Source organism: Ornithorhynchus anatinus, chromosome 18 (assembly GCF_004115215.2).
Source record: "Ornithorhynchus anatinus isolate Pmale09 chromosome 18, mOrnAna1.pri.v4, whole genome shotgun sequence".
Lineage (NCBI taxonomy): Eukaryota > Metazoa > Chordata > Mammalia > Monotremata > Ornithorhynchidae > Ornithorhynchus > Ornithorhynchus anatinus.
The window spans coordinates 6,254,861-6,268,376 of record NC_041745.1 but is presented as its reverse complement, the minus strand read 5'-3'; the positions used below and the strand labels follow the sequence as shown (position 1 = coordinate 6,268,376).

The 13,516-nt window shown below is 40.4% G+C and overlaps 1 protein-coding gene across 4 annotated transcripts in view; it reads left to right on the top strand.

The window, feature by feature from the left end:
- Positions 1 to 13,516, top strand: part of DSCAM (DS cell adhesion molecule) — a 515,628-nt gene that overhangs the window by 149,601 nt on the left and 352,511 nt on the right. For all 4 annotated transcript variants that reach the window (XM_029046622.2, XM_029046624.1, XM_029046620.1 and 1 more), the window contains one exon: positions 4,567 to 4,713. In XM_029046622.2, coding sequence (XP_028902455.1) covers positions 4,567 to 4,713 — 147 coding nt within the window. The remainder of the gene's footprint in view (positions 1 to 4,566; positions 4,714 to 13,516) is intronic.

Sequence of the window (13,516 nt, the reverse complement as noted above, 5' to 3'; positions counted from 1 at the left end):
TCATCCAACCGAATTGCATCTGATGCTCAGAGAAGTTAAGTGACTTGCCCAAGGTCTCCCCTTCTAAACTGAAAGTTCGCTGTGGGAAGGGAATGTCTGTTTATTGTTGTACTCTCCCAAGTGACTAGTACAGTTCTGTGCACACAGTAAGCTCTCAATAAATACATTTGAAGGAAAAATGATGGAATGCTCTGTGCTTAGCATAGTGTTTGGCACATAGGAAGTGCTTAATGAATACCACAAAGATTATTACTCTTTACCCAATGAAATCTGCGATCACCGGACCTTGGAAAATGGGAAGGGGAGGAGAGAGAGGAAGAAGAGAAGGAAGAGGGCCGTAACCGCCTGCTTTTTATTTGGACGGGAAGTATGTTCAGTCATGCTTTTTCTGTACATTTTTCAGAGTAGCAATTATTTGCTTGCCCTCGGGTTGCACTGGTGCCAGACCTTGAATTAGGCAGTCCTTTCCCTTCAAATAGGATTATAACAATTTACTGTGTGCCCAGTGGTTTTTTTAAAAAAAAAAAAAAAAAAAGGGCGATCCTTCCACATCAGCAGGCTACATGGAAATTTTCTTTTCTCATTTGTCATTATGGTAAGGGAATTTTTAAGGTGGTTAATTCCCTTCAATTTTTTTATATTTAGAATTTCAAGTTTTATCATTTCTAATTGTCTTGACAGAAATCCATAACTGCTGTTTGTTTCTGCTTTATGGCTATTTAATATTTTTACTTGACATTTTGTAATAGTTTGATTCCTTTTAGAGGAACCAAATAAGTGCTGACCCAAGGAAGTCAGACATTTGGGAAATCAAGGTGGTCGGCATAAAGGAAAAATGAATAATTTTGCTGCTGTCTTCTGTTCCTTTTCTATTTCATGGGAATCTGGGTTTTTGGGGAATGGAATGGAGAAGCAGCATAGCTTAATTGAAAGATCACTTGCCTGGGACTGAGAAGTTTTGGATTGTAATCCCAGCTCTGCTACTTGCATTTTGGGTGACCCTGGGTAAATCACTTAACTTCACTCTGTCTCAGTTTCCTCGTCTGTAAAATGGGGATTCAGATAATTTATTCCCCCTCCTGATTTGACTGTGAGCCCCATATGGAGAAAGGTCTGTGTCCTTCCTGGTTAGAATGTGTCTATCCCGTAAAACTGTACGTGACACATTGGTGCTTAACATACCATAATCAGAATAATAATGAACAGATGTCCCAATTACTGTTTACTTTTGACAGGCGTTTGTTCTATTTTAGCCCAGTGATAGGGAGAGCTGCCAAGGGAAAGTTAGTTTGGAAAGGAAGGTGTGGTATTGGTTAATATAGGTAGGGCTAATTCAGATGGTGCAGACGAAATGGAATATTCTCTGGATGAATTGAGATCAGTTAAAAGTTAGTGCAGCATTCAAGTTTAACAGATTTGGGACTCCTCCTCTGTTTATTTTACAATGGATTCAATCAGTGGATTTGTTTCTCTCTACCAGACTAGTGTTTGGATTTATCTTGTTGTTTTCTGGGAATATTTTTTGCTTAGGGGAACCATTTGTTATCTAAGTATACCAAGCAGAATTCCCGGTTTATTGGCCAGGATTTGATGACCTTTCACTGCCTCGGTCCAGTGTAAAACAGCTGTTTTCCATGGCATTCTTCAGTCTGTAATCCGTGAACTAACTGGCGTTGAATGTTGAGGGAGGACAATGGAAGTGTCATTCTCGGGCCTGTCCATGTGATCAACAACCAACATAGGCCACCCTCCCAAAGCCCCATTTCCCAATTACTTGTCCAATTGCCCCAGTAGCTTCCAAACTTTGTCTGCCCTAATCAGATGAGTACATTTTGGTTCACTTTATAGTTGCAATAATTTTTTGCGCTTATCGCCCGATTGCAGGGGCTCCTTCCAGCTAGCAACAAATCAGGCAAGGGTTTACACCAGAATTTTGACTGAGCTGATGAGGCTAAGTGTCAAAGCAGATCTTTGGATTTCCCAGTTTGATTCTGTTCCTGAACTGTTGGTAGGCGTGTTTCTAGGTCATCCTCTACCTGTGTCAGTTTTAGTGGTGTGAAATGGGTCAGTTTTTAATTGCCAATTTATAGAGGTTATAATCCCGCTGGGGAAGAACAGTTCCACAGCTTTGCTGCTTGGGAGGAATGCAGGTTGTAAATGTTAATTATGCCGCTTCTGCCTCAGTCTGGCAGAGTGATCCTCTTCTACACTGCAGCTTTTGGGTGATACAGCCAACGCTTTGTCATTATCCGTCTGATTTTATGTGAAATGGCCTCCCTATCAGTGTTGCACCACGATTTATCAAATCAAACCTCTGGGTCACCTGAAATAACTGTGATCATCTTGTATCTACCTCAGCCTGTAGTACAATGATTGGCCTACAGTCAGTCAATAGTATTTATTGAGCGCTTACTGGGGCCATAGCACTGTACTAAGCCCTTGAGCAAAATATAACAGTTGGTAGACATATTCCCTGCCCATAGGGACCTTACCAGCTAGAGAGGGAGACAGAATGAAGGTGGGATGAATAAAGGGTACAAATCTAAGTGCGAGGTCCCAAAAGTCGATGCAGAAGGGAGAGGGAAGAGGGGAAATGAGAGCTTAATCAGGGAGAGGCTCTTGGAGGAGAATTGGTATAATAAAGTTTGGAAGGTGGGGAAGTGGTGATCTTTCAGATATGAAGGGGGAGTTCCGCCCCCTCCCCCCCCCCCCCCCCCGAGGGAGGATGTGGGCGAGGGGTCGACAGTGAGCTAGATGAGATTGAGGTACAGTGAGTAGGTTGGTTTTAGAGGACTGAAGTGAGCATGCTTGTAAGTACTCAGTACAGTGCTCTGCACACGGTAAGTGCTTAATACATACCATTGATTAATTGTAGCCAATATTGAGCTAACTTTTGTATTTTAACCTGAAGTGACTTTTCTTGCTTTGCATTTATTGGACTGTGGGAAGAGTGGGAAGCTTAAGGATGTGAGATTTGCCCTTAGAGTAGTTCTTTAATAATCTGATCTTTATTTACTATAAATCTGACCCTCAAAATAGTGGTTTGTGATAACTTAGAATATAAGCAGTGCCATTAGTGTGTCTATCCATCCCAGAGCGCTGTCTCCTATTGGACCGATGATTTAAAAGTAGAGTGAACGGTGACTGAAGTTTCTTTCCTGGGTTTGACTGACAGCTCTGAATCCTCACACCGTTACCATCTGGATAATTTTCCCTGGATGCATCATCTTGAACTTACACCCTTTGTGGGTCCCCTGCCATTTCTCCCCTGCCATTTCTCAGCCCTTTCCCTCCTCTTCATGAGGCAGTCCTCTAGTCTGTCCCCATCAGTATGGCATTGCTGCAACTGGAAGGTGAGGTCAGTTTTTGTGACTTCATAGATCACATTCTCCAAATTATGATCGCATTCACAGTCTCTCATCTCCCTTTTCTGCATAGTCTCCTCATCACTGATAAATGCTCTGATGGATTAGTAATACTGCTGTGTTTTAGTAAAGCTGTTCCACATATAAAATTCAGCATCCTTGTGATTTGTGCAGTATTCTCACAAAATGTCTTAAAATATGCACATGTTATCATGAGGTTCTTGAGTAATTGGGACATTCCAACAATTGCAATAAATAATAGCTCCAATTGCTATCTACTTCCACTCAAGTATTTCAGTAATAAACATTTTCACTATTCTGAAATAAGTTTCACAGTTTGGTATGTGTATTTCTCTCTCTTTGCAATCCCCCTACTTCAGGGTAGACTCCCAGAACTTTACCAGCATTCAGGGTATCCTCCCTGACACTAACTTCTTTTTTTTTCCTTACTGATAACATTTTTCTAATTATTCAGAAGCCCTGACTTTAACTTTTCTTCTCCAGGTTTTCTGTATTCCTCTATGATGTTTAAAAGTAAGCAGCTCATTGTTAGGTGCACAAATTTATTATTCTGATCAATTTAGTTTTGCTTGCTAGAGGAGAAATTATTCATCCTTTTTAGCACTTCTCTTAATCAGCTGTGATGTGTGAACTGGGAAGGCTTCCCAGATGTTTTCTGAGCTCCCTGATTATTTTGTTCTCATTGTCTTCTGTCAAGCTTGACTGTGCCTTTATCTCAAAATGGAGCTGAATACAGTTGGGGCCAGCCCAAGGCTGTGTCTGAACACAGATGATAATACTACTAATGGTTGTGGTGTGAAAGTGCTTACTTTGTGCTTTGTGGGGCTCCCAGTAAAAGCAGAAGAGAGGAAAGATATTGAATCCCCATTTTACAGATGAGGAACTGAGGCACACACAAGTGACTGGTCCGAATTCAGAGCAGGCGAGTGGCAGGTGATGCTCAGAGTTCTTATATAGGGTTCAGGATGAGGTGTGATTTTTTTTTTTTTAAATCCACAATCCTCCCCTTACCCTCTCAAGCTTGAGAAAAGACCACTTGCCTTTTACTCCCATATTTGGGTAGGTTGGAGGATGGGGCTCACCACTCTCTCACCTGACTGGCAATATAATATTGTGATTATTGTGTGATAAAAGTGCAGTCTAACCTGTTTTACTGAGACCAGTGTTCTTCCATTTTTAGTCTTACGGGAACCCTATACAGTCCGTGTGGAGGACCAGAAAACCGTGAGAGGCAATGTAGCGGTCTTCAAGTGCATTATCCCCTCCTCCGTGGAGGCATACATCACTGTCGTCTCGTGGGAGAAAGACACAGTCTCACTTGTCTCAGGTAGGCCCTCGCTTCTGTGGCTCACTCTGATCTCCAGGATGTGGGCGCTCTCTCTCTCTCTCTCTCTTTGGCCCAGCTTAGCCGGATGGTATTTCATTCTTCCAACATTAATTCGGGGGCAATTCATTGAGCAGTGATATTTCTTTATCATTTGCTGGGATGTGAAACTCTAGGCAGTTCAGATCTATTGGTTTTTTCCAGCATTGCCTGGGGAATCAGTATGCATTTGGATTCATAGCAGGCAGGGGGAAATTATTTCTGAGCACAGTAGTGGAGCATTAACTTGATTTTTATGAGCAAACTCTTGTTTATAGTTTGGCTTTGAATGGCATAATGTGCTTATTTGGTTGGGAGAGATTTACAAGTGGAAGATTCTTCGTAATATTGTTTATGGATAACGGAAACTCTGATTTTTTTCCTTAATTTGATGATTCATTTTTATGCTGGAAGCAGTTACCTCCCTGATTTTTTAATGACCTTCATGAAGGTTTTATACGAACAAAATTAAGACCATATTTCAGTAAGATATACTACTGCACTAGACTTATTATGCATTTGTGTATTCAATAAAGATATTCATTCTGAAACTAATACCTTTCTGTGGCTTGCAGAAATTATGAATTAGAAATGATAAGTGTCAGCTTTGTTATCCTGCATGACTGCAGATTGTTTCCTGATGGTATTATTTCTTGCAGGTGAATTTAATTAGGAATGCCTTTTGTCTATCCTTTAGATAATGGCTGAAGGTGCCAATAAAAATCTGCTTCTTCCTATTTGGAAATATGAGTGCTCAATGATCTACTTTATTGAATGAGATAGAAATTAATAAGGCTTTCTTTCAAAAGTACGATAAATGTGAGCCAGTCTTTGAACCATTCATTCTGCAATGTTTCGGCGGAGATAAAAGAACCTTACTCAGAAACAAAGGGTCTGATCTGAATGGTCTGACTGCAGTTAAAGCTACTGAGTTTTTGCAGGAGCTCAGACTGCCTCAGTGAACACAACTTTCAGGGGAGTGCTCTGATTGTCCAGGACAATGGTGGTGGGAAGGGAAAGGGAGTAAAAAGATAGCCAAGGATGTGGGCACACAGTGAGATCCCCAGGGGAAAAAGAAAAAGGACATTTTCCATGCAAGCTGACACTTGGGTGGCTATTTCAAAACACTGTGTTCATCAGCTTAAATGCAATGGGAGTTACATTCCACTCCCTGTACTGAAATATCATCATCGAGTCTGATGTCTCGGTGTATATACATTATTGTGTGCCAAAGTCGAGGTAAAAATGGTAATTCAGTTCTTGCACATTTCTTGTATTTCTGTTGACCCTCATCTACCCCAGAGGAAGAAGGAGCTTATGTAGCTAACTCTGTATATGATGCAGATGTTGAAAATAGACGCAGTCTTATTATAAATGACAATGGATGAATGTTATCTTTGGTACTTCATTGCTAAGGGAGATTAATAATGCTTGATCAAACCTGGGGATAAAGTAGATGGGACCATTTGTTTTAATCATAGCTTTCCTAAGAATTGATCCAGAAAGTGGCCTACATGTGTTCATGAATAAAATATAATAACTGACTTTTTAAATGGAATAGATTCTTTCCATAGGTTAACAATGTGTTATGTTACAGGAGTATCTATTAGGGGACAGCAGAAATCTGCTAGACATAATTTGGAATGCCCATGAAAGTGAAATAGAAAAGGCAAATTTTGAATGGCTGCAGATAGGTCTTAAGTGATTCTTTTTTTCAGCTCCGATGACGGTCTCTTGTCCCTAAGGCCCAATACCAGAAGGATTAAAATAGCAAAGGAAAAAAGTCACTGGGGGCTGAGTTTTCAAGAGATGGGTGGATTTCAGAGATTTCAGAGATGTCGAGCACACTGTGTGGCTGTTTCTTTGAAATCTGCCTCACCTCCATCCACATTCTCGTGTTTGAAGGTTTGGCCATCTTTCGTCTCATGTGTCTCCCCGACCCATACATACACTTGCATGCACGCACACACTCATCCTCTCTATCATCTTGATGCTGCTCACACTACTGATTAGTAGGCTAGGGCATCAGTTGAGCTCCATGTGTTTGACATGTGTGTCCCCCATCAAAGTGTCCCCCATCAAAGTGTGATCAGTATTCTGTTAGAGGACATCTAGGTTTTAATGAGGAAATAGGGTCCAGTGTTGGTAATGGAATTGGTGTTTTTAAAAAATATATTTAGTAGTGAATGGGCGAACACGCAGACACATTTGGTCACTTGAAATAAGTGGATTGTATTGTGAAAATATTCAATATTCTAGTATTCATTCATTCAATAGTATTTATTGAGCGCTTACTATGTGCAGAGCACTGTACTAAGCGCTTGGGATGAACAAGTCGGCAACAGATAGAGACAGTCCCTGCCGTTTGACGGGCTTACAGTCTAATCGGGGGAGACGGACAGACAAGAACAATGGCACTAAACAGCGTCAAGGGGAAGAACATCTCGTAAAAACAATGGCAACTAAATAGAATCAAGGCGATGTACAATTCATTAACAAAATAAATAGGGTAACGAAAATATATACAGTAACAGTTTAATGAGGTACTAGATTAGGAAGACAATTTCAAGGAGTCCTAGTCGTGATCAATCCCACAGTAATAAGGTCATGAACTCTTATGGGGGCTATTGATTCACCCCATGATCTCAGAATCCCACTGTTGATGAATTTGTTTCATCAAATGATGCTCTGGCATAACAGAACTGTTGCTCTGTTTTCTGTTAATGATCAATATTTTGAGAATTTCTAAGATTAAAAATACACTCTTATGATGAAGCAACTTTTCTGAAAGACTTTGGAAAACATTTCCGAGGTTAGAAATAGTGTTTTTTCCCTAAGGCATTAATGCATCCCAGCAATAATTTAATCCTGGATTAGGAACCTGGATAGGAAGGAGAAATCTAGTTTGTGCCTAGGAGCAAATTAACAGGAATGTTGAAATTAACAGAAAGTAACATGAGACAAGAGCTTACATTGCTGTTTGGCATTTGTTTTCTCATAGTGTAGAAGTATGTGAATTTGTTGATAAAGTCAACAAACCATTGCTCAGAGGAATGATTTCAGGATCTTGCCACAGGGCTGTATTTTGATTTTTAATTTAGATTGTCACATTTCAGGATGGAACAGTGTCTGTAATAAAGAGTTCAATTTCTTTAGTTGTAGTTGAGCAAAAGCCTGTGATGGCATGATTAGTTGGTCACTTGTATTTATTGAGTGCTTACTGTGTGCAGAGCACAGTACTAGGCACTTGGGAGAGTACAACAGCAAACATTGTTATAACAATAAGCATTATGATGCATGGTATTAAATGGTGATCATAGAGCCTATTGCCTTGTAATACTCTCTTTAGCCCCATTTAAAATAGCTCCAATTGGAGGTGGTTTGTTTAGATTAGCCCCAACAAACTTGTGAGTTCACCCAACCTAATCCAGTGTCTACCATCTTCAAAAAGTAACTGAAGACATCAGTCCAGAAGTAATCCTGGGGTAGAGTTGGTAGAGTCTTCATTTAATCTAGCTGATGAGCTGTTCTTCTGCTTCTGTGGTTTGAGCTCAGTCACGACTTGCAAGGCATTAAGGTTTAAAAGTAGTAGTATGGCAGGGTTGTTCTCATATTTAACCAAATATTGAAATTCCTTTGCTTGGCGTTCTTATTCTTATTTTATGTTCCCTAGCCCATTTGAGACGGTGACATGCAGAATGAAATTCTCATGCCTCCCCTTACTAAAATAACATTAATTTGATTGGCCTTAAGACTTTCTTGGCCTTAAGGCTTCCAATCTGTAAGTGGTATTTATTGAGCACTTGCAATGTGCAGAGCACTGCACTAAGTGGGTGGGAGAAAACAATACAACAGAATTAGCAGACAAGTTCCCTCCCCTTAATGAGTTTACAGCGTAGAGGGAGCTTCAAGATATGATTTCCTCAGTTTTTGTTGGTGGAAACCAGTGAAACTGGACAAATTTGCAAAAACCCCAACTAGTCATCAATGATCATATAAACATTTGGAGACAGTTTGATTTTTCAATGAATCCTTTTGGTAGTGTCCTTTTTATAATTAAAGAACTATAAATTGTAAGGAAGATATGGAATGTCGAAAGAAAAAAGGGGAAAGGTAAAAGGCAAGGAAGACATGGGACAAGGCTTTGTAGATGTTTTCTAGCATATCTTTGGTCTCTTCTGTGCCATTTGCTCATTTAATAATAATGTTGGTATTTGTTAAGTGCTTACTTTGTGCTGAGCACTGTTCTAAGCGCTGGGGTAGACACAAGGGAATCAGGATGTCCCACATGGGGCTCACAGTCTTAATCCCCATTTTACAGATGAGGTAACCGAGGCACAGAGAAGTTAAGTGACTTGCCCACAGTCACACAGCTGACAAGTGGCGGGGCTGGGATTTGAACTCATGACCTCTGACTCCAAACCTTGCCCTTTCCACTGAGCCACGCACCAGTGTTTTGAGAATGGCATCATATTTGCTAGTGTTTGACTAATTTGAGCAATTTTAGCAGGATGTAACCTTCAAATGATTGGGACTTTGAAAGGGAAACTTTGGATACTTAGACTTGAATGATAACTCAATTGGAAACTGTGAGATAAGCATGAACCATGTTGGAGTAGTATATCTGCTAGTTCTTTCATTCAGAAGCTGTGAGAGGGGCTGCTTGTTGTTGTTGTTTTTTATTCTGGCTTAATGACTGGCATTGGGTAGTGGACAAAAGTGGTTTTGTGTATAAGTGTTGGTTGTAAGCCGGAAAATTGCCTGAATCATTTACTAATAATTATATAATTTTGGTATTTGTAGAGGACGTAGTATATGCCAGGCACGGTTCTAAGTATTTCCAAACTTGCAGTTGAATCTGCCATGGTTCCTGTCTATGCGCTATTTTAGGAAGAAAATTCCAAATTTCCCAAGTGGGTGTGGTGTAAAGTATCAATCCTTTAAAATGAGTGAAACCCTTCTAATAAAGTAACTCAAGCATCTGTCAGTGATTCTCAAGCCTTTTATCACAGTAATTGTAATGCAGTGACAAACACATTGCAGATAGCAATCAGTTAAGAGTATATATTAAGTACCTATTGTGTGTAGAGCACTATACTGAACTTTTGGGTGAGTACAGTGTACAGTAACTCTACAGTACGGTGTATAGTGAGTACAGTAACTCTAACTCAGTAGAGTTAGTAGACACCATCTCTGTTGTCAAAGGAATTGTAAGTGAGAAGCAGCATGACCTACTGGATAAACCATGAGCCTGGGAGTCAGAAGGACTTGGGTTCTAATCCCATCTCTGCCACTTGTTTGCTGTGTGACTATGGGTAAGACACTTAACTTCTCTGTGTCTGTTACATCATCTATAAAATAGGGATTAAAAGTGGGGCCCCCTATGTGGGACGTGAACAGTGTCCAACCTGATTAGCTCGTGACTGCCCCAGTGCTTGACACACAGTAAATGCTTAACAAATGCCATAAACAAAATCAAACACTAATAATTAAAATATGAGTGCTGTTATTGAACACTTTATTTTATAGGTGCCTTACTAAATTGTTCTTCATCTAGATACCTGCAACTTAATATCACTTTTCATTATTAGCCTAATTTTGAAAAGTTTTGGCCACAGCAAAATTCTTCGAAGCCACAGTCGTGAGGTGTTTTTTTTTAATGGTGAATTGACATATGTGTTGTCTGGGTAGTCTTCCTTTACACCAACACCTTCTTTGCTTCCTTGGTCCAAAAATGTAAAGGGGCTGCTCACCTTGGCTCAGGCATCCAGACCCAAGAATGTTCAGAGCATGCTCAGTTTCAGGGTCTCACAGCATCCTGTGGATTCTGTAGGGGAATCCATGAACCTGGGGGGCCAGAAGCTATAATTCCATAGGTCAATTGGAGCAAATCCCTCTTCAGACTTCCTGCTACGAGAGTGACTCCATTGCTTTCACCCAAAGCTGTTTGGAAAAGGCCCACAATTTTACTCTCCTCAGGACTCCAATGAGACCTGAGAGCTTATGAGACCCCAAATCAGGTTTTCATGACCCATTAGCACCTCCCAAATTCTATTCCACTTCCTCTCCACCAAAATCTTTTACCCTTTTTTGTTCCTTCAGTCAAAACGAAAAGTTGGCACCTGTGTTTGAGCTCTCAAGTAGCTCAGAATGTAATGGAAAAGACAGTATGTTCAAATTGATTAACATGCTATAGTTCAGAGAGAGAGAATATTTTATTCACTTGGGTGTATTATTTATACTTAAAGAGATTTAAATCAATCAATCATTGGTATTAATTGAGCACTTAATGTGTGCAGGGCACTTTACTAAGCACTTGGGAGAGAACAGTAGAGTTCGTAGACACAATTCCATCTCCCTAGGAGCTTACAGTCTAGTCAGGGAGACAGACATTACAATAAATTACCTATCCATCAGTCGTATTTATCGAGTGCTTACTACGTGCAGAGTCCTATGTGCTTACTTGGTATGTGTTAACCATTTGTACAGATAGAGGAAGCAACTGATTTTAAGGGTGTGTGCATATGTGTGATCAGGATGGGTAAGTATCAAACTGCTTAAGGGATTTGGGCCCAAAAGCATAGGCTGTGGAGAAAGGAGGGAGAATAGAGTTGGAAGATGAGAGATTACTCAGGGAAGTAACGCTTCCTGAAGGAGATAGGATTTTCATAGGGCTTTGAAGATGCGGACAGTGGCGGTCTGTCAGATATGAGGGAGGGTAGGTTGGAGGGACGGCGGTTAACAGCGAGAGACAAGATTAAGGCACATTGAGTAGGTTGGAAGTAGAAGAGTGAAGTGTGTGGGCCGGGTTGGAGGAGGCAAAGTATGAGGAAAGATAAGAGGGAAGGAACTGATTGAGTGCCTTAGAGCCCATGGTCGGGTTGATCCTATAATGGAGTTAGGGTAGGGAGTGATGCCTTGACAGTCTGATTTCATGGAGGCCCTGAAAAGAAAATCCCTGAGTCAAAACCGATTTCAGTATTGCAAGGTAGAGCTCTTGGCGGATGGGAGGGAGTTGTAATAGTTGAAAGAAAAAGTGGAAATATTTCTGAATGTATGTGCTGGGGGGAGAGCAAATTTAAAGTCCTATTTTACTAGTAGGAGACTTTTCTCAAGAGAGTGTGCATATGTAAATGATTACTGGGCCTGAAAAGAGTTTCCATCGGACATTAAGGTGTGATATGTATCTCATCTTTGAACCCCAGTACTGTCTGAGGAGCAAAGCATTTAAGCACAATGAGTCAAGGGTTGAGATGGCCAGTGGTGCATTATGACCTGCCTTTAATGGAATGGATTATTTTATGCCATTCCACCTTTAGATAAAATAGGTTCCAAGGATCATATCGACGTTTCCTATGAAAATTCTGAATAAGATGGCATCTCATTTACCGAACTAGTCTTTTCTTGAATAATGTGTATATTGTAACTTTTCTCTAGAACATTTTGCTTTTCAGGACACCTCCATGTTTTTAAAGGGTAACTCCCTTCCCATACACTGTAGAGATTCATTTCTCATTACCTGTGGGTAGTTAATCAAAAATTACTCTCCTCGCCCTTTTAATCATCCCATCTCATCAGCCACCGCTGCCTGTTTGTCTATTATGTGTAAATATAAGCTCACTGTGGGCAGGGAATGTATCTGTTTATTGTTGTATTGTACTCTCCCAAGCACCTCATATGATGCTGTGCACACAGTAAGCACTCAAAAATATGATTGAATATTCTGTCTGTGTGGATCTGTTAAGTAAAGGATGTTAAACTTTCCCCTCTGTGAGTGTCCCCTAGGAATATATTACCAGGTAAATTTTAGGAAGGTAAGACACTATCGTGCATAAGCAGCTTGATTTGTATTTGCTGCTCAAATACACATTTTGAAATCACAAATGTATTAAAGGCCCTTTATCATCTCATTAGGGACTCAATGGTTTGGCTTGAAGCCTTTCAAAGAAAACCCTTTGTTGAATCACAGAGCATTTAAATGATGTCTCCTAGGACCAAGAATCCTTTTATTCTCAGATATTTCAACTGCAGTCTGGTAGGGCTGGGTTAAACTTTCAGAAGAGGACAGACCTTGTGGAATAGAATAAGGCATAAAGGTAATGTTTGTATGTAATGGTAGATTTGCAGGAAAGTAGACCTTATAATAAAGCCATCATGTCCACTTTAGCTGTTACTCCCCCTGTAGGGTACTGATGCAAAATGTCACAAAACAAATTGTTCTTGGGTAGGGTCAGTTAGAACAGAATGATGGGCGACAGGAAGAGGAGGATTGGAATTGCTATTCGAAGAGCAGAGCTATAGAATAGGACTGCTTTAAAGGTATCAATCAATCAGTGGTATTTATCGACCGCTTACTGTCTGCAGAGCACTCTACTAAGCACTTGGGAGAGTGCGACACAAAAGGGTAGATACGTTCCCTTCCATTTAGGAGATTACAGTCTAGAGGGAGCCTATGGTCTAGCAGCATTTGCAGAAAAAGAAGACTGGGGATGAAGAAAATGTATTTAGTACACTGGGAAACAGATTCGTGAGCAAGGAGACCACAATGGCCAGACAGCGAATTTAATCAGCAAGGTGTTTTCAAGTGAGACTATCTATTGGGTTGCACTATGTGTAATGATGGACTGCTACCTTGACTATAAACCAAGAATTGTCACCCTGTAAAGCTAGACCTAAAATTCCAAAATTCCAACCGATTCGTCTGAGATTGCTGTGCTGCTTTAAACAGTATCTTCCCACGTCATCTCTACAAGTAAGAGAACATGGT